The 26,213-nt window shown below is 41.2% G+C and overlaps 1 protein-coding gene across 26 annotated transcripts in view; it reads left to right on the top strand.

Moving 5' to 3' along the window:
- The window catches only part of RIMS1 (regulating synaptic membrane exocytosis 1), a 326,183-nt gene that overhangs the window by 174,053 nt on the left and 125,917 nt on the right, over positions 1–26,213 (top strand). For 25 of the 26 annotated variants that reach the window (XM_048496050.1, XM_048496001.1, XM_048496133.1 and 22 more), the window contains 3 exons: positions 20,969–21,036; positions 21,852–21,962; positions 25,671–25,770. In XM_048496050.1, coding sequence (XP_048352007.1) covers positions 20,969–21,036; positions 21,852–21,962; positions 25,671–25,770 — 279 coding nt within the window. Of the gene's footprint in view, positions 1–1,223; positions 1,291–20,968; positions 21,037–21,851; positions 21,963–25,670; positions 25,771–26,213 lie in introns of those variants that run through there. The other variant, XM_048496124.1, reaches the window with a different exon arrangement.

Here is a 26,213-nt window from a genome sequence, read left to right as displayed (position 1 = left end):
CAGAAAGGATATCAATTGCAAGTCTCCTTACACCTGCTTTTACTCTCTTTTTCACTGTGCATATCCTAAAGGAGCACAAAATGGGCAATAATTTCAATCCAAGATACTGAAATAGAGCTTAGAAGAATAGAAATTTCCACCTCCCCTTTATTTCTGTGTCCCCCTGCTCCTTCACATGAATGTTGGGGAAAGTCTGTGAACAGCACATATTGGTAGAATATGCGGTCTGCAGTGGAGAGGTATAAGCATTAATTGACCCCCTTTTTTTGCTAGTAGAAAACAAAGTTAATAGATTACCCTTTAGCACAGTGGGTCTCAACCTTCCTAATGCCGCGACCCTTTAATACAGTTCCTCATGTTGTGGTGACCCCCAACCCTAACATTTATTCATTTTACAGATGGAGAGCACTGATGCAGAGAGTCTTAGGCAACCCCGTGAAAGGGTCGTTTGACCCCCAAAGGGGTCGCTACCCACAGTTTGAGAACTGCTGCTTAGCAGCAACCTGACTTGGTTAATTACTTGGAGAAGCGACCATCAAACATTTGTCCTTATTCCATCTTTGAAACAAGCAGCTTTTGTGATAGTGTGGGGTTTGGTCTTCATCCATAGCACTTTGTCTTCTTGCTAGCACTACTTTGGTAACTTCCTATGAATTAATGGCTTTCCACTTGGCCTTGTGATTAAATTGCCTGGTAAAATGCAGCCTGATTGTGATAAACAGAAAGAGTGGCTGCAGCATTATTATTGATTGCACTGATGTTTGTGTTTCTGCATAGCATTACTCTGTGTCAGATTCCAGGGGATAAAACATTTATTTTCCGTTCTCTTTGGGGAAGAAGCAGTGTTTTGCATCTTGCTTTATGAGACAGTCAATGCAAGTCTCCTAAAATCATTAAGGATTCCTCATAGCTGGAGTGGCTCTTTAGCATTGCACTGAACATATATAGATGAATGCGGGAATCAATGCTGCCGCTATACTGCAGAGATTTGTATTGATGGCAGTGGTTCTTATGGCCTTGCTCGGTGTCACTGTAGAATGTTTGACATTGCAGAATAATTTGGCATAGAGTCAGCAGACAAGGACTACGAGACTTCTTACGGCTTTTGCTCTTGTTTGTGTGGGTCACCCCCCCCCCGCCCCCGTCACGGTTAAGGGCTTGCTACAGTAACAGGCTGGAATTCAGCAGCCTGCTTGAAGCTGGTTCTGCTTCTTTAGGCACTCTGAGCTGATGCTGCTATGTTTGCTGGTTTCCTTCAGTTTCTCCTTCATACGTTGCATTCAGGGACAGGTAATCCAGTGGTATTGGCAGAATGAGATGTTGTAAATGACTACAAAAATAATATTATCAATAAGGCTGAGTTTGGAAAGGCTCTCAGTTTGCAAATATTAAGTATCAGCAGTGTTGGGGTTTGTTGGTTTTTTTTGGCTTTTTGGGTTATAAGTACAAAGCCATTTTGTTCTTAAGAGAAGTTCCTTATATTCAAGAGACTTTTACCTAAGAATTATATCGATATATATAAGAAAATATAGTGTGCTATATTCTGGCATGATGTTTTCAACTGTGAATGGGTTTTTTGAATAATAAAAAATGTTAAATGTATTTCTGGATTGCTATAAATTTTGATCTTGGTTTTAAATAATATTGCATGTTGTAGAATGGAACAAGTAAAGATTTTGGAGGTATTTATTATCAGGGAATAAATAATCATTCAAATATATTATTTTTAGCTAATCTGTTTGGCAGAAGACAGTTGATGTGCTCTGCATCTCCTGAGTCATGTTGTGGTTAGTAAATTTCATAGCCTTAACTCCAATTGCAGTACATAGCCAATTTATTATCATGTGGTATACTGCTGGAAAATCTTTTTAATACATTGTGTCTAGTTAAAACCATCTCCTTTTCATTTTATGTAATTACAGACTGGGATAGTTATGCATTTCCTATTTGGCACTACACAAAGCAACTGCGTTTCATGAAGCCACAGATGCCTACCCAAGCTCTCCCTACTCCAACCCAGTACAGTTAATAGTGTCTATAAATACCATACAGATAAATATGTAAAAAAAAACGGATTGATTGTGACAGAGTATAATGGAGGCAGTTTTCTTCAACATTCTTGTTAAAGAATCGTGTAACCATATGACCAAGGGGTTTATATTTGTGGTTGTTAAAATTCAACCATGCAGGTAGAGGTGAGAGAAAGAGAAATTTGTGTCTAAAGGTACACCTGCACTGGAGCTTCTTGTTGTTTGCTGTTTTCATTCAGTTTCATCCTTTCCGTATGCTCTGGTGCCAGCCTTTAACAATTGCACTGGTTTTTCAGATATGTATGAATACTGTCAGTTTGATTTAGCATGCCACAAGGGATAGGGGCTTTAAGTTAGGAAACAGCCCCCTTCAAAAAGAAATGAACAAAGTTACTATGGTGAATATAATTACTGTTCACATAATTTTGTTTGTGAACATCTGTTCACATAATTTTGTGAGAGAATGGTCGGGATTTTGGAAGACAAAAAGCAAGCCTGTTAGGGACAAGTATCCTAGCCTTGCTGCTGATATGCTTGTCTTTCATATGCAACTCTCTTTTTTTAAAAGACAGGAAAGCATTTAATCAGACAAGCCATTTCAAAGGCGGGCTTCACTATGTGAGTGTTCTAAACATGTAATCAGTGGCGAGATTCAGCAGGTTTGCACCACTTCGGCAGAACCAGTTGTTAAAATGGTTCTTGTAAACAACCAGTTGTTAAATTATTTGGATCCCACCACCGGAACCAGTTGTTAAATTATTTGAATCTCACCACTGCATGTAATATTCCTCCAATAAATAGTATGAGATTAAGTAGGCTCAGATTCTCAGTTCCCCTCAGTGTAATTGGTTAAGATTACTTTCATCATGCTTTTCTCCAGTCCATGAATCAGAGAACTTTCAACTGTTCCAAATCCTACAGTTGTAACAATTTGAGACTTCAGTGTTGTAAGATTAGGTAAGCCCTTTTTAGGTGTTAGTGTCAGTTCTGCCTCACTTTACCACTCCATTATTCTCAGTAATATCGCAACAACTTGGCATGCAGAAGATCCCAGGATCAATCCCCAAAATCTCTTGTGTAAAGGATGAGGCAGTGGGTGATGGTGAAAGACCTCCACTGGCAATTCTGGGGAGCCACTGCAAGCCTGAGTAACAAACAACAACAACAAAAAGACCTTTATTAGACATAAGTGAATCACAAAGGAGGCAAAAATAATGAGGAAGATTAGGTTCCTCTTACCAACATTACCTGCAGCAAATACTGTTCTGTAGTAGACAGTATTGACTCTGATGGGCCATGGTCTGATTCACCATAAGGCAGCTTTGTGTAATTTTTCATGCAATTTGTAGACTACCTTCAGCCCAAAGAAGCCTTCTTGCAACTTAGGTAGAACTTCCATTGGCTCCACATTGCCAACTGAGGGAATGATCTGCCCGCTCTCTTGCCCTAACCCCACCAATGAACGAGAGACAACACCATCTTACGTGGGGAAAACCATTTCGGCTATACCCATTTTATTTATTGGATCAAGGTAAAAAGAAGAGAAAGGCGCAGGATGGGGGTCTGATCTGTGCACTGGGAAGCCCAAGTGCTGTCCACCAGCTACCTATTTCCTCAAGCCCGCCTGCTGTGGAAAACCACAAACCAATGGAGCAGCGATGGGAAATTCCAGATGGGCGGTGTGCCACTGCACAAAGATTCCTGTTGCTGCTAGGGGCGCAAGTTTTAGTAGCCCACGTCTGGGATGGCCTGACTTGCTCCACCCTAAACCTCTTGGGGAAATTCAAAAGCGGGTTACCTCACCTGCTAACCCACACCAAAAGATCAGTCTCCCATGCGCAACCTGCCAACTACCACTTTTTATGCCTGCAGGTACTAGAAAGCAAACTACTATATATATTGGGAGTGCACAGATCCTGATATACATGCTGACCATGCTGTCTGAACAGTAGCATCACATGTGTTGTGCTTGCATGTACAGTTTCAGCATATATGAAAAGGAATCCTGGGAAATCCAGTGGCTGACTCACATATACCAAATGCACATAATGCCCAATTCAGACCAAATGGTGACTACATGTATCAGGAGTAGTATGTTTCCACTATGCATAGTTGCCAATCTCTCAGTATGCATGGGCATTGTGATTTTCTCTTTCGCTTACAAGTCACAAATAAGATACTCAGGCTTCTGTTCATAGGTTCACACAGCAGAGACTGGTATGTTCAAAACAACACCTGTTTGTTAAGAAGATACATGGATGGGAGCAATTGGTTTCAGGACAAGGGAGCCCATACAGTCAAAATTTCTGACTTCTACACAGAACTCAACAGGGATACCATCTTATGAGACTAAACCAACTCATACAGTCTGGGAAGAGGGCAGACTATTCAGTTGTAATAAATGTATGATTTATCCTTCTTTACATTGGGGTGCTCACTCAGCACAAGTCAGCCGTTACAAAGATATGGAGCCAAAGGTTATCGGCACTGGTATGGTTCACCTTTACCACTAACCCATCAAATAATCTTTAAACATTGCAGGCAATGACTACTTATACAGGCTTAGTCTGCACACTTCCAGCTAGAATGTCTGTGGGTTTTGGAAGGATGTCTGGCATATGACCAGCTTTTTGTTCTTGCATATCAACCAGATCTGGCATATGACCAGCTTTATGTTCTTGCTCATCTGAAACTACATCAGAAATCTTTCATTATGTGTTGCAACAAGTTTTGCAGGTACTAGGGAACAGGCTTTTCTCAGATGCCTCCTATTTCTGTGATATATATTTCTGCTCGGTGTTTCCACTGTACAGCAATCCCTTCCACATCATGATTTTCCCCATTGTGGTTTTGATATATCGCAGGTCAGCATAAGAAATTAAATGGGAATTTTGGGGAGTTTTGCAGAAGCTGCAGGTGACATATAAAGGCCTGCAGATGACACAGAAAAAAAATTAGAAACTCAGAAATGCATAATATTTAGAAACTCAGAAATGTATAATATTGTATAATGTCAACGTATTTTATCTTTCAATACCATAAATAATGTTAAAATAAAAGAAAAAACAGATTTATTCTCTGGTATGAAGGGAGGGCCAAAAACATTTTACATGGATTTCCAGATCATGGCGGCTGTTGCACCCCTAACTCCAACAATGTGGAAGGGATGACTATATATGAATGTGGATCAGCTGTTGACCTTGTGACTGATGCTGGTGCATCCTGCATGTGTCTTCATTCATACTCTCTTCCCCTTTCACGGGAGTAGAAGAGGCACAGCAGATTTATCATAAGAACATAAGAACAAGCCTGCTGGTTCAGAACAGAGTCCATCTAGTCCAGCATTCTGCTACTCGCAGTGACCCGCAAGGTGCCTTTGGGAGCTCACATGCACAAACTATGAAGATTCTTTAACTTCTGATGAATATTAGTTAATAATCTGGGTGTCAGTATTGCTGATATGGCTGGCAGGTGCTGCATATGAGTTGTTCAGGGGCATATTCAAGACCTGAAACCGGAAAAATTCTCAAATCAAATAAAGCCAGACTAATATCTAAACCATATATTAAAGGGGTTTTTTAAACATCTATTTGATGGGTTGGAAGTCATCTTCAATTCTAAATTCATTTCTGGAGAGCCGGAAAGGTCTAAGAGCTGATTTAGCCTGCTTCTTTTGTGTGGCCATCTTTGGACATTCAGGGCTCTGAGTACCTGTAATTCATGGTCTGCCCTTGGATATTCTTGCAGCTGTTTTAAGAATGAGTCACTGAGACCTTGCATATCAACCAGATCATAAATTATTTTCTCATGGATAGGATCCGGTGCTGAGAATGGATGGATTGTAGTAGCTTGGCAAAGTGTTTCTACCACTAGCAGGTACTTGCCCTTAGTGTAAACAATCTGGATATTATACTTTTGAAGTTGCAGGAGCATCCTTTGTAGGTGTACAGGAGATTTTTCCAAAGGACTTTTAAAAAGGTTACCTCTAAGGGTTTATGGTCCGATTGGACTAACACTGGGATGTCAAATACATGCGTGTGAAATTTAAACATAGCAAATATAGTAGCCAAAAATGTCCTTTTAATCAGTCTATAGTTTTGCTCAGCCCTGTTTTAATGCTTTAGCCTCATAGCCAATAGATCATTTCTGCTGAAACAGGCATGTTCCTAAGCTATCTTTGTATTTATCCATTTGAATTTCCAGCTGTTTTCATAGATCAGAATATCAAAGTACAGGAACAGTTGTGGCGGCCTGTTTAAGGTTACCTAAGGCTTTCTGCTACTCATGTCCCAAAAAACAAAGAATTCCATTTTTTTAACAAGCCATGAAGGGGTGAGCCAGACTTGATTTATTATGTATCATCACTGGTACTATATAGTTCCTAGGAGTCTCAGAAGGCCTTTCTTATCCTCTGGTGGGGGCATCTGATTGATAACCTACACTATCTTCATCAGGCCTGAGAGCATCTATGCCAGAAACATGGCTCACATACTTGACACTTTCCACTAAGAACTGGATCTGTGATAAGTGCCAGGAAATTGACCCAGTTCTTCAAAAACATCTGCATAGTGTTTAAAAAATTCATCTCTCAAAGTAGGAGGGTAGTGTTTGAGGCACCATGTGGGCTAGCCAGAGTAAATCTAGAGTGATGTGTGCATCTCTTCCAATTAATGGAGAACTATGACTGGCCCAAAGTCACCTAGAAGGCTTCATGTGGAGGAGTGGGGAATCAAACCCAGTGCTCCAGATTTGAGTCCACTACTCTTAACCATTATACCACACTGGCTCTCACACCTACCCTTCACTTGCTCCTCTTCCTTCTAGCATTTTTGCCATGGAATGAATGCCATCAGGCCTCTGAGTTCATTTAAGCCTTTCTTCCTAACATCTAACATACATTTCTGCTCATGAACTCCCTTGGCTCCCAACAACAAAAGGAATTCTAGAAGGAATTCATAATAGATGGATAAGAATGTAAAAATGTAATAATTGACCATTCATAATGGTTAATACCGTTTATTCTGTCAGTTTAAAAAGCTGTTAATTATATATATGCATGTAAACATGTATATAATAATATATGGGAGACATCATATTGTCCTCTTGGATCCCTTCATAATATATATATCTGGCCCTAAGAGCCAGATGATATTTAAGCCAATGATCAAACTCATTGTAGGTATTTTAACATAATAATTAAACTATAGCAGTGACCAATCAAACACAACCAGCAGATGTAGTCAGAATATAACATTCCAGATCACGATGCATAAAGAAGAAAAGCTGTTGATGGAATTGCTTCAGACCACCTGGACTTTTCTGCCTGAAGAGACAAAACAGGCAGTATCTTTCAGCATTCCCAACAAGCTGAACAATATGTGCAGTATTACATATAACTCAACTCTAAGATTGCATTTTAGGAGAAATTAATATCTATTGCAGGAGGTGATAAAAGTCACGATAGTCTGTAGTTACGAAAGTCAGGAAAAGGAGGAGCGCTGCTCCAGAAATTATATTCATTTTGTAATCTGGAAAATGTTTAGACCTTGCAACTAGAGACCAATTAAATGAAGCTAAAGTACGGAAGTCAGGTATTATCAGTGTTCTTTTCCCTACCTTTGCTGTATCTTTGTGTGCATTGTAATCTCTGCAGGACTTGTGACTGATTGCTTGCCTCATCTTTGTTCATTTTACCCTCCCTGCCCTACCCTCATTCTGAAAATGTGATTGTTAATTCATTTTCTTGGAGCACAGCTTTTTCTGTGAGGCCATGGTTAACAGTTCATTTCTGAACACAATAAGAAGACCAATGCAAATATGATGTGGAAGAGCTGTGATTGGATGTTCCAGTGTTTTTAATTTTATTTAAAAGCTGCTACTAGAAAGAGAGGCAGACCTATCCAGGGCAGCAGTGTCAAACAAACTGGGTTTAACCTTCCCCATCACTCACACCATTCCTTTGTTATCAATCATATATCCCATGTGCAGATGGGACTCTTGTCTTTCATGGCTATGGGTGTCTTCACAGGTTGAGTTGGTTCTGTGAGTCCAGGAAGTAATAAATGCCACTCTGCATGAGGATGTCATTCCGACAACTTTGAAAAAGGCATTCATGAGTCCTCCTGAAGAAAACTTCCTTGGACCCAAATGATTTTAATAACTATTGCCTGGCAACCAGCACTACTATTTGAGGTTAAGGTGTTCAGATGTATGATGGCTGCACAAATTCAGATGGTCATGAAAAAGACTGATCATTTAGACCTATTTCAATCTAGATTCAGAACTGGATTTGAGCAGAAATTGCCTTAGTGATCCTTACTGTTGAACTTTGAATAGATAATGATTGGGGAGTGAATACCTGTTGATTCTTCTGCAATCCTTCTGGAGAGACTGGCTTGGTTGTACTAGAGAAGCCATGCTTCAATGGCTCTGCTGTTGTTTAACTGAATGATTCAAGAAGGTGGAGGTGTTGGGGGACTACTGTTTAGCATAAATAACATAGGGTCTGCAAAAGTCTTGTACCCCAGACTGTTTAACATCTACAAAAATCTGTTGGGAGATCATCTGGCAATTTGTAGTAAGGTGCCACCAATATGTGGATGACACCTAGCTTTATTTGTGCTAATCAGTTGGGTCACATAGGTCTGTGAAAGTCCTGCACACGTGCCTGGAGAAGGTCATGGGATGAATGAGGGCCAATACATTGTAGCTTAGTCTAAACATGACTGAGATGCTGTTGGTCAATAACAACTCAGCTGGAAACTGAGGAGACAAGCTGCCTTGCCAGGTTTGTGCTCCTGGTAAAGAGCAGCCGCAGCTTGAGTGCGGTCTGCCATTGCGGGTGGGTGGGTGGACCTAGCCAAGGGCTTTGCGTTGCCCTGTTAAGGGCCCAGCCAGGGCCCAGCAAAAGTTGTCATGTGTTATTTTTGGGGATATGTTCAAAGGTAGGCCAGTGGGCAGGTACATCCCCTGGCCTGCAAAGAAGTAGGTTCATAACTTGCTTCAGAGATGAGGTCAGAGGTAACCAGAGACAGGAATGTAAAGTTGCGTGTAGAATACTAAATTTGGGCATGCCAGTGGCTATCTTTAAATAATACTATACGTTTTAGGAAATCTCATACAAATATCTCCAATTTGGGCTAAGAAAAATGTGAGTCTTATTTTACAAAGTTAAAAAAAAACCTGACAGCTGATTTAGAACAAAGTTACGCTTATCTAATACCATCCTGACTTGATTACTGATTGATTACTATCCTGATTGATTACTATCATTCTACTGGGGTATCTCCCACCTCCTATACTCAGAGGCAGGAATGTTCCTTCATTCTTCTGATATTAACTTCTGATCTTCTCTGGTCATCTTTACTATTAAAACCTGGTGGGGAGGGGTGGGGGTATTCAACTGTCCCATGTCATGCCTCACTATTGTAACTGAACCAGCTTAAGAAACTGAGGTGATTCCCCTTTCTCTCTGCTTTTGATCTCAGAGTGTATCAAAGTTCACCATAAAACATTTGTATTTTATTAAACTTGCCAGAGGAGTAGACAAAGGGCTCAGAGATATTTGGTAAAAAGTAAAGAAACAGACATATATACAAATATTCAGATGTTCTTAACAGTACAGCTCAGATGTCATTTGGCTGTTTGATAAGATTTCAGTTTGTTTAAGATTTCAAAACTCTGGTGCCCAAAATCTAGAAGAAAAGTATTCACTGAATTCCCTGTTTCTCTTAAGACTTCCCCAACCTGGAGGATCACTTCAGAGCTTTTGAAGTCAATCCACTTCAGTTCTAGAGATGGGAATTCTTCCACACAAAGTTTAAATTCCCCTTCTGGCTAGAGATTGTTCCTTCTCTGATACATTCTCTCTCTCTCTTAGCCAGCTCCCTCTGTTCTATACACACAGGTCAAGAGATAAACTAGCTCTGTTTTTAGAACTTATATGTTTTTAGAAATCTATATGTTTCTTCCTCTCTTTGGCTACAGTAGGGTTATTTCCCCCCAAAAAAACTCTCCCTCCCAACACCATAGGTCTATACAGAGAAACTAGACACATCTGAATTCTCTGGTTTTAAGAGTTCCAACCAGAGGCATAGTTAGGGAAAATGGAGCCCAAAGCAAAATCTAAGTCCCCCCCCCCCGAACGGGCGTTTGCCCTCCCCCACCATGACCAAACAATGATTTTTTGCACCAGGTCATCTCAAAGGCATGATAGGCATCTCAAACACATTACAGAACATGCCCCAATCCACAAATCTGAACACAGCAATGGTCCATGCCACACTAGCCCTGACTACTATCTGCTTAGTCCTGACTAGTATCTGGTTACCAGGGTGATGACACAGAGGAAAGCAGTGGCAAACCATCTCTGAATGTCTCTTACCTTGAAAACCCCACAGGGTTGCCATAAGTGAGCTGTGATTTGACCGCAGTAGAGAGAGAACACACCGAAATATAGTTTCCAAATTTTATGGTTTTCATAGTCATTATACAACTAAAGTGTTAGATTTGCTACTCAAACAAGAAAGCTGATATTTTACCAACCTTAGAGATAGAATGTGATACAAAATGAATCTATGTCTGAAAGCATGTGCTGGCTGGTAGTAGGTTCATTTAAATAAATTCATTCAGTTTTGCGACAGACCTTTACAATAAAGTGTCATTTTCTGCCCCAACCACTTTTCCTCTGGTAAACAAGGGCCAGGCTAGCCTGATCTTGTCAACTCTCTGAAGCCAAGTAAGATCAGTCCTGATTAGTTCTTGAATGGGAAACCACCAAGGAAGTCAAGGGTGATATGTAGAGGCAGGCAATGACAGCCTACCTTTTGTCATCTCTTACCTGAGGGAAATTTGGTCAACAAAAGTGAGGCATGAGGCCAGCAGGACAAGGAGGCGGCCCTCCATGGACCAGGGGCAGCTGTTGGGGCAGGGCTGTGGCCCAGCTGGAACCCTGGCCCTGGGGAAAGCCCCCTCGCCACATCCCTCCACGGCTTAGGGACCAGTCAGGGAGCTGTTGGGGGTGGGGCTGGAGCCCAGCCAAACCCCAAATCATGGGAAAGCTCCTCACCGCATCCAGTGGCATACCTAGGCAAACTGGAGTCCTGGGCAAAACCTGAGTTTGATGCCCCCCGCATGGGCAGCCACCCTCCCCCACCGTGACCAAACAATGTTTTTTTTCTACCAGGTCGTTTCAAAGTCACCATCACATTATAGAACATGCCCCAATTCACAAATCTGAACACAGCAATGGGCCATGCCACACAGCAGAAATAATTTTTGACAACATGTTCAAAATGCTTTCAAAATGTTTTATTACTGCTATGAAAACATTTTATGGTGTTGTATCCAGTCCCCCCAATTGGGGAAAACAGCATCACTTTCAATGTTATTTAAACAGGGGACCCCAGATTCTCCCTTTAAGGTGGATTTAAAAGGAGAATCTGGGCTCCCTAGTTTAAACAATCCACCCCCAAACAGCATCATTTTCATTGGTGTTTAAACTAGGGAGCCCAGATTCTCCTTTTTAAATCCACCTTAAAGGGAGAATCTGGGGTCCCCAGTTAAAGCAACATTGAAAGTGATGCTGTTTTGGGGTGGATTCTCCCCCACCCTGAAACAGCATCACTTTCAATATTTAAAGTGGGGACCTCAGATTCTCCCTTTAAATCCATGCCAAAGGGGGTGGATATAATAATAATAATAATAATAATAATAATAATAATAATAATAATAATAATAATAATAATAATAATAATAATAATAATAATAAAAAAACAACCTTTATTAGGCATTGAGAGAATAAAAGAAAGAAAGAAAGAAAACAAGCATTGGCAGGAAGGGGTGGATTTAAAAGGAGAATCTGGGGAAATTTAATATGTGCCTGCTGTCAGGGGTGCAATTATTAAGATAGCAGCACCAAAATTACAGAGTATCTTCATGAGCCCCTATTGATGATACCACCCAGGTTTGGTGAAGTTTGGTTGAGGGGGTTCAAAGTTATGCTCCTTCAAAGGTGTAACCCCTATCTCCTATTAACTCTCATTGGAAACAATGGAGGATGGGGCACTTCCTTTGGGCGCCAATTGGCCATGATGGCAGGGGCTGATGGGAATTGTAGTCCATAACATCTGGAGTTCCAAAGGTTCGCCACCACTGCCCTAAACCAAACCTCACCAAACCTGAATGATATCATCAGGAGAGTCTCCTGAAAAATCCCTGAAATTTTGGTGCTGCTAGCCTAAAAAACTGCATTTTTGGCGCCCACCACAAGGGGGCACCCTGGGCAACTGCCCACTTTGCCCAATGGGAGGAACACCTCTGACTGCACCCCTCCACAACCCAGGAACCAGCCAGGGAGCTAACATTGATTCCCATCTCTGTTAGCTTAAGCCATAGCAGATCTCTTACTACTGAGTCAAAGGCACTTTTCAGGTCCAAAAAGGCAGCAAAGATCTTAGATAGCCCCCTTTTAAAATATTTTAATAACAGGAGATTGAGGTCAAGTGTAGAAAGCTGCCTTTTTAAAATCCTATTTGCTTGGGGTAAAGAATTTTTCCATCATTGATCCAGGTACAAAGCCTATTTAACAGATGTTTGGCATAAAGTTTACCGGAAACAAATAAAAGGCTAATGGGTCTGTAATTAGCCGGTGACATGTGGTCACCCTTTTTGAATACTGGTGTTATTATTGTATTTACCCAGGATCCTGGGACAGTACCTGAACTATCAACCATAGTAAACAGGGAGGCCAGAAGGGAGGCCCACCAGCCCGGAAATGCTTTATAAAAATCTGGAGGCATTATATCTGCACCAGGTGATTTGTGGGCCAGGGAGCTGTTGGGGGCAGGGGGTGGGGCCACTGCCCAGCCAGATGGTGGTGGCCCGCAAGCAACCGGCTGCTTCCCTGGGCAGGGCAAGGGTGGCAAGGCTGCAGAGGACAATGCTGCAGCAGCACACATCCCCTGAGGCCCCCAAGAGGCAGGCATGTGTTAGGAATGGGTCTTGACTGTGGCCGGAAGGGCCCTGGGAGCCAGTGAACAGTGGGGCATGGTCAAAATGCATCCAGAGCCGGGTGAGCCTGAGTTTTGAGGGAAGGGTGGGGGCCAGGCTGAGGGATAAAAAGAGGGCATGAGAAACAGGGCAGGGTGAGTGAAGTGAAAAGTGGAGATGAGGCGGGGCTCAGTTGTATGTGTATGGGGGAGGAGGCAACAGCAGCGAGAGACTGCAGCTGCCCAAGTGTGAACCTGGTCCCAGGGGGAAGGGGAAGGGGTGTGGGGGTGATTTTCCATCTCCCCATGTGACTAAATGGGTGCCACCTGGGGACATGTGACCCCACATGTCCCCATGGGCCCTACGCCCCTGGTTCCAACCTATATTCCTGTCAGCAGCTCTGACTGAGTTCTAAATTCCATCCATGCCCAGCATGTCACTCATACAGAGAGACTTTGTGAGAAATTAACCCTTTTGCAAGCTCCTCTTTGAAATAACATTATACTATTTTCCATCACAACTATTTTCCTTAGTTCCTTAGTTCCATCACAACTGCTATCAGATAACTAGATTAAAATAGAATAGATAGAGCTCTGAAGTAAATCCTGAAGATAAATCCATAGTACTGAAAAATACATTGTCATATCAAGTCAGAGTTACCTACTGTGTAGGGAGAATGAAGTAGGGAGAATGTAGCAGCCAGATAACTTGTACTTCCCCCATGCTGACTCACAAAGTCCTTGGTTTCAGAATAAGAATTTCTGCTGCTCCCCAAAAGAAGGCAATACAAACATTATTGTGCATGTGTGTGTAAAGTGCCATCAAGTCACATTTCCCTTCATTACAAAACTTAACAATGTTCCATTTGCTTGGATCTAGCTGCTTGGTTTTCTTATTTTCATAAGAGGCAGTGAATCTAGGAAATAGGATGCATAGCCTGGCCATCAGTAGGCTTGAGGATAGGGATATGGGTGTTGCAGGATGCACCAACACACCTCTATATGACTTCCAGGGAAAACCCAGAAGTGACGTGGGATAGTCCTTGAAATCATCAGAAACTCTATGGCTTTCCCTAGAAGTGACATAAGGGCACAGATAATGCCAGTGCAAATATTTTCTTATTTTTCTCCTGCTGCATCTCTGGCGCGCGCCTGGGCGTCCCCACGGTCATCAAAAGGCGCCGTTTAAAAGAGTGCCAGGGATGCCGCGCACTGAGGGGGTGCGACAGCGGCAACGTTGGGGCGGCTGTGCTGTCGCCGCCCCTGTCTTGGGGAGTAGCGCGGGGCTTAAGGTAAGTGGGGAAAGGCCCAAAGATGACCTCCAGAGGGAGGCAGCCCTGCTAGGGTATCTATGAAAAGTATCACTGGGGATGTTTCATCCCTCAAAAGCACAATGAACTTCCATGGTTGGATCCAGAATACATAGCATGACCAAAAAATGGAAGTGCCTGCCATGTTATTCTTTAAGCAAATGTAATTTTATATATCTTAGATAGATAGCAAAGCTTAATACAAAACTACTAAAGCAAACCAACAAAAAAAATAAATTGAGAACAAATACTTGTATTAGGTTGGAAAATATTTTCTCCTGATAAGAGGAAACAAATACAGAAAGGGGTTTTTTTCTAAAAAAAGAGGGAGGGGACTGCAATAGGGATAGATTGTAGATCATTCCAGGGAAATAGTTACTAGAACCACAGGACTGAGCACTCTACTCATATGCCAGCATTTTGCAAAGACAAAAGCAGCAGTTCTAAACTGGTCTGGGCAAGAGTACATTTTATTCAGTCAAGCTTGCTCCTAGGTTTGCAACCAGAGTTACCTGCCTTTTCATAGTGGAGGGGCCACTGTGGAATAGATAGAGTTCTGAAGTGCTCTATGTTTGTAGCCTTAGGATTCCTCACATGTGTATATTCTAGGCAGAGATAGCAAGGATAATTTGTTGCCAACCAGCAGTTCAATAGGCTGAGATACAAATCCACACTAATGAAAAATCAATAGCATTTTATGCTCCATTGGACATCTGTTAATAAAGGTATAGAATAGATCTGAGGTGGGAGAAACCATACTTATATGAATCATGAGAAAAGGCCTGAAGGTTTATGTTTTAAATAATGGGAAACAGCCTGAATACAATATACATTTTTTCTGTGACAAATAATGGTTATTTGTGAATTGAAGCCACATCTATGTAAATAGGAAGCTAAAATAATTGTGAAGGATATCACAGTATTTTATTTTCTCTTTCAAAATATTTAAATAACATTTACCATTTGTAAACTGATCTAAAACACAATAATTAACGATTTTGTCTTACTTTAATTTTTCTAGATTTGAAGAGAGTTTATATATGATTTAACATCAAAATTAGAAGAAAAAACATATGCACTAAAGAAAAGAACAGAGTTAAATGGGTTTTGCTTAAATGTTGGATGTAGCTTTTATTTCCACTATTTGTTTTTTAAAAAAGAACTTCAAAGTCCTGTTTGTTTTGATGGCTTTTACTTCAAATGGCTTTAGAATCACAATCAAGGATTGAAGGGATGGAACAGTATTTTCATGCCAATTTCACAGGAGCATGGGCAGAAGTAGCCCATGGGTCAACTGGAGTATAGATGGCAACTATTTTCAAAATGTATTCTCCCATCAGACCCAAAGATAATGCTTGCTAGGGTCTTTTCAAGTACCTCCTGCTTCAGTGAGGTAGAGGAAAGTCAGGACTGGAAGAAGAAAGTGGACATCAGGAAACACATTGGTGGATGCCATGGCACACACACACACACTAAGGATCACTGTATTATATATTCAATTTTGGACTAGTTAGAACAAAGCCGATTGGATGAGTGGTACATAAAGAGTGATAATTGCTACAGTTTGTTGTCTTAGGGGACAAATTGAAATATATTGTTTGAAGTTGGACCTTCTTCCCATCCCCATGCTGTCCCAGGCTCATCCTGGCCACAAAGAGGGGAAAACATCATTGGCTGCAACCTTTAGCTTTTCAGCCATCTCAGTAGTTCCACAGGCCACCCTGAACTGACTGGATGAAGAACAGTGCTACTACTTCAACAAGCAGCCCCTTTAAGAGACCACTGCTGCTAATGGTAGCTGGGCCAGACCAACCAGGCCATCAGGCAAAAGAATAGGGCAGATCAGACAACTGGTCTTGCAGACAACTGAACTGTTGTATTCTTTAAATTTCTCCATAAATCAGACTCCGTCGGAAACAAAATCTATTTTATTGGCAGAAAATCAGAAGAGATGCACTCTGGACAAGAACCTTGTCAAATCTGAAAATAGGTACAACCCCCCCCCCCCCACACACACAAAACTACCACAGCCCCTCCTCCCAATTCCCATTAGCTGGCAATGGTTATTCTCAAAGCGGTTCAGCTGTGCGCTCTCACAGATAACATGATCTGAAATTCCTGTGGTCATTCCATTACAAGCATTCATAGCCAAAGCAATACAGAGAAAAGGAAGTTTGGGAAGTGGACTCAACCAGTCTCTGCATCTGAGGCCTTTTGCTAGCCACAGGGGTTCATCTTGGACCATAGAAGCAGGGACCATAGAGTACAAAGCAGACACTGACTCCTCCTCCCCGGATCTTCACATACATCATTTTGTGCCACCCCCCAAAAAAACAATTTTCAAGTATCTCCTTGAGGTAATCCCCCACCAACGTGTCTCAATCCTTCATCCTCCTTCTTGTGTTAATTTAGCCATCTCAATCTTTCTCTTGATTTTCTAGGTTTCTAACTATTCTATCCCTAAAGTTTCCTCAGCCTTTTGCCTTATCTTTGTTGGAGGCATTCTGTAAAGCATTTACTTTACAAACCTAGAGTAGCTGCTTGAGAATTTTTTATTCAGCCACTTCAGATTCTAATGGGAAAAAACATTCTCTTAGTTATGTCCCACCTTTGTGACACCAGTGTGTGAAGGTTGAAACAGAGGTTGTGTGATGGAAACTTGGCCAGTGTCATCTTGACCCCTCCTCAACCAATCCTTTGCCTGACAGACTTAATCCAAATGGCTTCTGAATGAAATAAATCCAGCATCCATGAGGGAAATGGGAAAAGAACAGTAACTTTTATTTCCTCCAGAGATAAAGGAATACTGGTGTTTCAGAAAAGAAACATGGTCTTGTAGAGCCTATTCATTTAATAAGGTTACAGTTTAGCGGTGTAGAGAGCAGTTAACAGCCAAAATTTCCGCAAAGTATACCCTAAGACACTGGTCTGCTAACAAAGGATATAATTCATTCCACTTCCCTATTTGTTCTCTTTCCGTGTAGTGTAGTGGTTAAGAGCAGGTGCACTGTAATCTGGAGAACCAGGTTTGATTCCCCGCTTCCACTTGAGCTGTGGGGGCTTATCTGGAGAACCAGATTAGCTTGTGTACTCCAATACATGCCAGCTGGGTGACCTTGAGCTAGTCACAGTTCTTCGGATCTCTCTCAGCCCCATCCGCAGGGTGTTTGTTGTGCTGGGGGCGGGGGAGGAGATTGCCAGCCCCTTTGAGTCTCCTTACAGGAGAGAAAGGGGGGGATATAAATCCAAACTCTTCTCTTCTTCTTTTATGTGTTCACCTTTTCTTAATCAGAAGGCAGACTCTGAGACTTTCAAATACTCTTGAGACAGTACCACTTCAACCCATCACTGTGGAGATGCAAGATCTAACTAGGGCCCCTTCTGCACAGTACACACATAGTGGGTTGCAGTCAGGATAAAATAACCCACTCTTTTTGCATTCGCATGCCTCCATGCAGGCAGTGAACGGAGCTCGCAGAAGCAATGCGGACTGCAGTTGCACCTTTGCATGGAGGCACTTTTTCCCCACTCACTTCCCGCCAATGCTTAGCCATGATAAAGGCGTGCATGACTGGACCCTATGTGCACCTGCGTGACAGCAGACCTCTTCGCCTGTTTGGGTGTTCACCCACAAGCAGCTGCAACCCAGGCTTTTAAAAAAGTCCAGTGGATAGCGCAATTCTGGTTAAACCCATTTTTTTTGGGGGGGGGGGGAACACAGGTCAGGCTCGCATTAGGGGCAGAAACCGTATAAAGTTCCCCAAAAATGTTTTTTTTACTGTTGTTACCCTGCATTTATTGGCCCATGCAGAAAGAGCCTAAAAATTAAGTCTCCATTTTTCCTCCCCTACTGCCTCTCAAATCTGGCTCCACTAGCCCTTCCATGGAGTTTGCGTGGTTGTGAGCCGCTCTGCTCACACACCAAACTGTTTTTTTCACACCATCCTCTGCTCAGACTCTGCCCTCTCTAGTCTTTATCCCCAAACCTCAAAGAATTTCTGAAGCTGGAGTTGTCAACTCTCGATAACGCATTCTTGGACCAGATAGTGTAGATCAACATACAATGCCAGTTCATTTTGTACTGTTTTTAAAGAAGGAACAGTACTGGAAACCGATAAAAGATACTTGACTGCAAAATTACTGCAATATGTACCATTGAAGGGGAAGGTATGAGAACAGGTTATGAAGGAACTCCACCACATAAAATAGCAGGAAAATATTAATCTCCATCTCCAACACTCAGTCATATTCTAATAGCAAAGTCAGCCAAATCTTTGGATGCTTAAATCTGTAGTTGTGAATGGGCAGATCTTTCTACAAACCTGAAGAGGACCCTATGCTTGCATATAAATCTGTAATTGACAAATAAATAAATTGGGGTGGTTAAAAACCCCAAATAATAAAAATCCTCACTCTCTTTTATATAATGGATTCCCTCAATGGCTGTTCCTGGGCAACCATAGCATTCCAGGCTTCAGTTTCTGTGAGAAAAAAGCAGGGAGTGAGGGCGGGACCCTTTCCAGGGTTGTTATGGTCTTTGAGGGAAGAATCCTGAGGCTAGGCTTGCCTGGCTAGGGTTACCAGCTCCAGGTTGGAAAATTCCTAGTGTTTTTGTGGTGAAGACTGAGGAGGCCAGGATTCAGGAAGGAAAAAGGCCTCAACAGGGTATTGTACCAAAACCCCTCCCCCAGAAAACAGCCATTTTCTCCAGGAGGACAGCTCTGTCTTCTGGAGTTCAGTTGTCATTCCAGGGGATCTCCAGGGCCCACTGTTACTCAAAATAGGTTGTTTCCACTTTTACTTGAAGGAATTAGCTGTTGGAGATAGAGCTTAGCAAGAGGGGGTAACTGAGATATGCAACCTGTGTCTATGAGGAGTGTCTGGGTGGACTCTCTTAAATGAGCAGATCATTGTTAAATTTAATGAATTTATTAATCAAATAATGAAAAAGGAACATATTTTCAAGCACTGAATGCCCAAACACACAAAGCATAGGGGACAGAGAGTTGCTATTGGTGAGAGATCTTCCATGTGTCATTGAAGGGGCAGTTCTCTTGCTGATATTATTTAACAATAACAGAATGCTTTGTAAATTGGGGATCTTCAAGAATAAGGGAGAATTCTTGAAATTGCCTCAGCCTCTTTTATAAATGATAGATGCACTTTGAGATTCCAACCAAATAAATTAGAACAATCACATGAAAGAGCCTATGTGTGCAAACATGTAGAGGTTCACTTCAGCCACCTGGCTAAAAGCACAGATTGTTATGTGGGGCTAGAAAATGCTTTTTTTCTTTGATGCATATTTCATTGAATGTACAGAAGAAATCTGAAATAAATTATAGATAGTCAACAATAATGATACTGCTGTTTTGGGATAGACTCTCAAGAGTCTTTGCAAAATTTCCCTTGATTTCCTTCATTCTTTATTTCCGCAGTGTTCCACTTTCTCTGCAACTTAGTACACTCCATTCACTTTTTTTGGTTAATATATCAGTCATTCTTTGTGCCTTTCCACCTGTAATTCATCCATCTTTTCTTTCTATGCTATTTACCTACTTGTCTTCCATTACACTGACTCTGAACATTCCGGCCTTCTTGCTATTAATCAAGGCAACATTATTTTAATTAGTATTAATGATTCATTAATAATAGTATTAGCCAAATATTTGCAATTTCTTCTGTTACGTGTTCCCTGACTATTGAAAAGAATGGTAAGAAGCATGGTATAATTTTGCCAAATCAGCTTCCTTGAATGAAGTATGAAGTGGATGCTTATTGGGGTTTGGGGGGGTGGGGGTGGTAACAATTTGTTTGTGCACATTGAACGCCAAAGTAGGCATGCCAGAAATTCCAGATTCACACTAGGAAAGAGCTGGGTGTTCACATCATTTAATGAGGTTTATTCAGGACATGTAAATAGAGTAAATTTAGTAGGTGGTTAAGTGCTTGCACTGCCAGTCACACGGTCAGGAGTTCGAGCTCCCTGTGGGTCAGATATCCTGGCAGCTGGCTCATGGTCAAGTCAGCCATCCACCCATTCCTTGGTTGGTAAATGAGTACCTAGTGCACAGCTAGTGGGTAAAGAATAGCAGGGGAAAGCAATGGCAAACTACCCCACAAAAAAGGCTTGCCTATGAAATCACTGCTTGCAGTGGTACCCCAGGGTCGAACACGACTGAAGGGGAAACTTTACCTTTAATAGGTCACAACTTCAATCTTAGCCACTTCCAGCAAAAGTGATCTTAGCAAGGAAAGCTTAACCTCCAGAAAAGCAGCTGCCTGCTAGAGTAGACAGCATTGAATTAGAAGGCTCTGACTTCTGACCGAATATGAATTCCTTTTCTTCTGCAGCATCAGGACCTTGAAACTTTAAAAGGTCAACTTGTCCCCAGAAATCCTATTAGCAATTCAGTCAGTACACTGCTAAAACAAAAGCTAATGGGGACCTCCCATGCAGGAGCTCCACTTGGAAAATGAACTGTATATTTTATTATTTCTAGACTAAGAAACTTAATCTTGAATGCATTTGCTTCAGAGAACTACTTAAATTTAGATTTATGCCTACAAATATGACACGTTCATATAACTTTATTAGTATGAGAGATTACACGTTTCTTTCCATTCATGTATCTTCCAGGTGACTTGGATTATTACTGGCTGGATCCTGCCACGTGGCACAGTAGGGAGACATCCCCTATTAGTTCGGTAAGAAATAAGGAAAATAGGCCTGGGTGCATAAAATAAAATATTAACTTGTTTAGATCTTTATAAGTGGTAACTGGCTATATGCTCTGATATTTTAATATGCTAAAAAGGTTAGATTGTTATTTTCACTGGAATCAAAATAAGATTTTGTTTTACCATACTGGTGTTTTGTTCCTCTCAAAGAGATAATAATGGTGAAGATTAAGTTTAACGATAAGGAATCACCCACTGACTAGGATAAATTTTACATAGTAATTAGTTAACAAGAAAAAGTGGATGGAATTAGACATTTATATATTTACAAATGTTAGAAATTAAATATTTTCTTAAATTCGGTTCTATAAAATTTAGGATCTATTAGAGGAAACGCAACCCCCAAACCTTGAATACATCTTGCTGGGTAGTAGGTAGTTCTTGGTTTTGTAATTTCAGGGATTCCAACCGATAGACTGTACCCCACAATAGCTGTGGGTTGAATAGCAGGTCACAAATAGTGCAGCCTGCATTCTCATGTTTTCTATAATAAAGTCAACATAATGTTGAAGATATTTTTGAATTCTTCAAGTAATAAGCAGTTATAACTAAGTAACCAATCAAATCATTTAAGAATCTGTTAATAAATAACCAGATAGCTGCCCAACAGTTTTACTATGTAGGGAGAAGAAAGGACCCTTATCTTGAATTATGTAATGGATTCAAAAAGGTAGGTTGACTTCTCTGTCATCATGCAGGTTGTTTTACCAACTAGCTTTGTATATATTAAGCAGAAAGAAATCTCTCCTTTTTTGCTTCTCATGATTTTTTTTAAAAAATAGCACCCAGTAACGTGGCAGCCATCTAAGGAGGGAGATCGCCTAATTGGACGTGTTATTCTCAACAAGAGAACAACCATGCCAAAGGACTCTGGTGCATTACTGGGACTGAAAGTAAGTATTGTAGATATTTGCCATAAGTTCCTTTTGTCCACCCAGTGGTTGTCTAACATTTTAATATATAAAGTGAAAAGCATTATGCCCCCCTTCACATATCTGCCGAGTCTTTTGTTATAGAACCTAGAAGTGAAAAAAGGACGGGAAGTTAAGCCAGTATGCACTTTCCTCTTTCCCAGAAAGTAAAATGGAATCTTAATCCTTGGTCTTATCGTTACATTATACCCTTCAAATACCAAAATCTGTGGGGTCAGGAGGAATGCAGATCACCTTATAGTCTGAAGACGAACACAAGTCTATTGGTCTGCAGATATATTGGTGAGGAATTCCAGATTCCTTGCCAGTTGGGGAAAAGCCGCAATGTTTTTTCCAGAACAGTGTGCTAGTTAACAGCCCGTACTGCCATGTAGGCATAATTACACAAAGGAAACAGCTGTAAGGGCAGAAAAAGAAACTACTGGTTTTCCGCCCAATACACTTTTGCCAGCAGTTAGGCTTGCCAGCTCAGGGTTGGGAAATACCTGGAAATTTTGGGGGTGAAACCTGAGGAAAGCAGGATTTGGTGAGAGGAGGGACTTAAATGCATTATCTTTGAGACCACATCTCCCCATCTCCCCATATTGCCTTTGAAGGCCACTCTACGCATCAGAGGTGAACCTTCTGTCAATCCCTGGCCTGAGAGATATCCAGCTGGCTTCAACAAGATCCAGGGCTTTTTCGGCTGTTGCTCCAGCCTGGTGAAACAAACTGCCAGGGGATGCCAGAGCCCTGTGAGAGCTTTTGCCGTTCCACAGAGCCTAGAAGACCTGGCTGTTCCACCTTTGCTACCTAGCCAGTCGGATTGAACAGAATATACTCATCTTCTTTCGGCCTCTGGGGGGTGGGAATAGGATGATCTGGAAGGGATTATGTTCCTCCATCTGTTTTCTGTAACAACTCAGCATTGTACAACTGTTGCTGGGCGTTTATAGCACTGTTGTTTTAATGGTTTTAAATTTTGTATGGTTCGATTTTAAATGCTTTTAATTAATTGTTACTGACTTGGTTGTAACCCGCTCTGAGCCCTGCAAAGGTAGGGCAGGACATACATTTGAAAATAAAATAAAATAAAAAGAGTGCACCTTCCAAAGCAGCCATTTTCTCCAGGTGAACTGATCTCTATCTTCTGGACATCAGTTGTAATAGCAGGAGCTCTCCAGCCACCACCTGGAGGTTGGCAACCCTACCAGCAGAACGGGGGAAGAGGAATTTTTGCTCCTTTTCAATGGATCCATGTGGGAACAAAGAAGAGGGGCAAAACTCCACCCACTGCCCTTTCTGCTGGCAAACACAGGGTGAGAGGATAATCAAACACTCTTTATCGCTTTTGTAGAACCAACTGATTAGTACATTTTGAGGAAATTTTTCCCTGTATGTTTCACTGAGGCCCATTAAGCATGGAACGCTTATCTCGGGGCTCTTCTATGTGCAGTCAGCTTGCATCGGGGTCTCCTTGAGTTTTTCTGTTTATACATGAGGAGATGCTCCCTCCTGGCCGTGCATTTTTTCTGTAGAGAAGTCCCCAGGCCTGGTTCTTGTTATGTGGGGAACCCAGGCCTGGTTCTTTGAACTCTGCTCTTCAAGTGATTCTTAAAGCCACAGATCTCAAAGGTATTTATTCTTAACAGATCTCACTACACCTGGTAGACAACATTTCTGTCTTAGCCTTTAAACAACACTTTTATCCAAATAATCCCTGCCCCCCATGAAAGAGCAAAGGAATTCCCTGGACCACACTTGCCAAAGAAGGGGACATTATAAGCCAGTGGTGGTGAACCTATGGCACTCCAGATGTTCATGAACTACAATTCCCATCATTCAATTGGCCATGCTGGCAGGGGCTGATGGGAATTGTAGTCCATGAACATCTGGTATGCCATAGGTTCGCCACCACAGTTATAAGCCCTGCTAAAGCTGATATTTGCTCCCTGCCACTTCATGCTGCTGCTGCCAGGAGCACAGAGAGGCTTCTTATTTTCCCAGCACTCTCTGTTCCATCTATCTATCAACATGCAGAGGTTGGTGTGTTTTGGCTAAGCCCGTATGAGTGAACATCTTTTTTCCCTTTAACTTGAAAAAACTGGCCACGTGGAAGGGAGGGGGAAGGCATGGATCACAGACCAAGGGAGAGGGAAGGCTATGGGTGGAGGGAAGTTCATGGCAAAGCTGTGCTCTCCAGCAAATCTCCCTGCTGTTGTGGCAAAGCAAATGATAAATTATGCTAAAAGGTGTGTACAGGAAATCTTGTTGCACATACATTAGCTCTCATCACGCATCCAACACCTTCTGTATAATCGACCTGTGAGTCTGGTCATGCACCCATGATCCCACATGAGTTACACATAGAATGTATCATGCAGTTTGGCCCTTTCAGTATGCTCCTTTTATAGAAGAATCCCAGCTCACCTTGCCATCTTGATCTCAAGTGGCCAATACACAAGGATTCCCTCCTCTTCCTTCCAGAACCTCAATCAAGTTTTGCTAACTTTAGCTGAGTCTTGATATAGTGTCTGCATTACTGTAATATTCATAAGTGTAACTGTTTCCTTTTCTGTGGATGAGGCAATCATAGGAGTACAATGTGCCATTGTGGGTATCAAAAATAACTTCCATTCAAACATATTTGGCCTTAGTACTCAGTTATAAGTATTTAAATACTGTTTTTTTCTTATATGAGATGTTTCTGGTCCCCCCCCATCTGTCAATAGCCCCCATGTTCTTTGAATGCAGTTGAAAGCCCCCATGTTTCTTCTATGCAGTTGAAAGTGCCTTCTCTCTGCACAGTGCCATCTTAGGGCTCAAACCAAAATATTTGTGAAATGGCTGGCAACATATATGTCAGAGTCTTTTGTAAATAGGATTGCCACACAGCTCCAATTGTTCCCTTTAACGTTCGTTCCAAGGTGGAGTGAGTATAACCAGATTTGCAAGGAGAGAGACAGCTGACATTTGAACATTTATCAACTATTTATTGTACCCTCAAGCAAACTAGAAAGAAACAGGCATGGCAAATACAACTGTGACTATTGACATGGAGCACTGAACAAAGACATGACAGCATTATATACCTTTTGCAGTCTATTGAAGAGATAACAAATGTCAATTAAAACTGCATGTAGTTGGACATTATCCAACATTCCAGGGTAGGGTGGTATGATGGATACATATGTCATATGCCCAAACTCCCTATTCTATCTCAAAGAGTGTCAAGCCCCTGTCAGATCACCATCAAGAATCATCTCTGATAGCAGTGTCTCTTGAATGTTGAGACATTAAGGATGGCACAGCTAGTCTCTGGAATGTCTGCAATAAATTAACCAAAGGGCAACAGCAAAGCATAGTATTCTTGTAGCTCTCAGCAGTGTATTTGCAAAGGTTTGTGGGAAAGGAGAACCAAAGATAAGATTTCCAAAGAGAAATAAACACTTAATCTCAATGTCTTTGAAATCCCACAATACATATGTTGGTTTACAGAAATATTCCCTAGGTTAGTTTTCTTATAAGCAAGATAAATTTTTGTCTTCGTTGAATTCTCATTTTAACTTGAAGTTTGTGTTTCATATTTTGTCAGTGTTCTTATCAGAAAGCCATGGTACATTAAGTGCTTGTGATTACCTATTTCCAATTATATTCCTTAATATACATTATGCTGTATTTATTTCTCAGGTTGTAGGAGGAAAAATGACCGATTTAGGACGACTTGGTGCCTTCATTACCAAAGTAAAGAAAGGTAGCTTGGCTGATGTAGTAGGTCATCTCAGAGCAGGTAACTTGCATGGCTGGAAAGATTTTTGTCCTGCTGTTGAAATATTTGGTGTTATTATTTCTCTGTGTATTATATGTACAGTTTGAATGTGGTCAACCTTAATTATAAATGAATAAATAAATATTTCAGTTGCACTGCACGAACTGTGAGAACAGTATAAAATTATAATTTTATAATATAAAATATAATATAAAATATATATATTATATTATATTTATATTATATATAAAATTATAATGGCCATTATATATAAAATTATATTGGCTTAAATATTAGTTGTCTTTATTGCGCATTAGCGCTGTGTGGCTATTTATATGTGAGAGAATAGACAAATGAATATATCAAAAAGTGAAAAAAATCATTTAAATACACTTTTGAAATAAATACCTTACTGGGACAAAATTAGCACCCTTACTATATACACTGATCTTCCTGAATTAGTA

Source organism: Sphaerodactylus townsendi, linkage group LG01, assembly GCF_021028975.2.
Source record: "Sphaerodactylus townsendi isolate TG3544 linkage group LG01, MPM_Stown_v2.3, whole genome shotgun sequence".
Classification (NCBI taxonomy): domain Eukaryota; kingdom Metazoa; phylum Chordata; class Lepidosauria; order Squamata; family Sphaerodactylidae; genus Sphaerodactylus; species Sphaerodactylus townsendi.
Note: the sequence above shows the minus strand (reverse complement) of the source record. Positions and strands in the feature narration are given on the sequence as shown.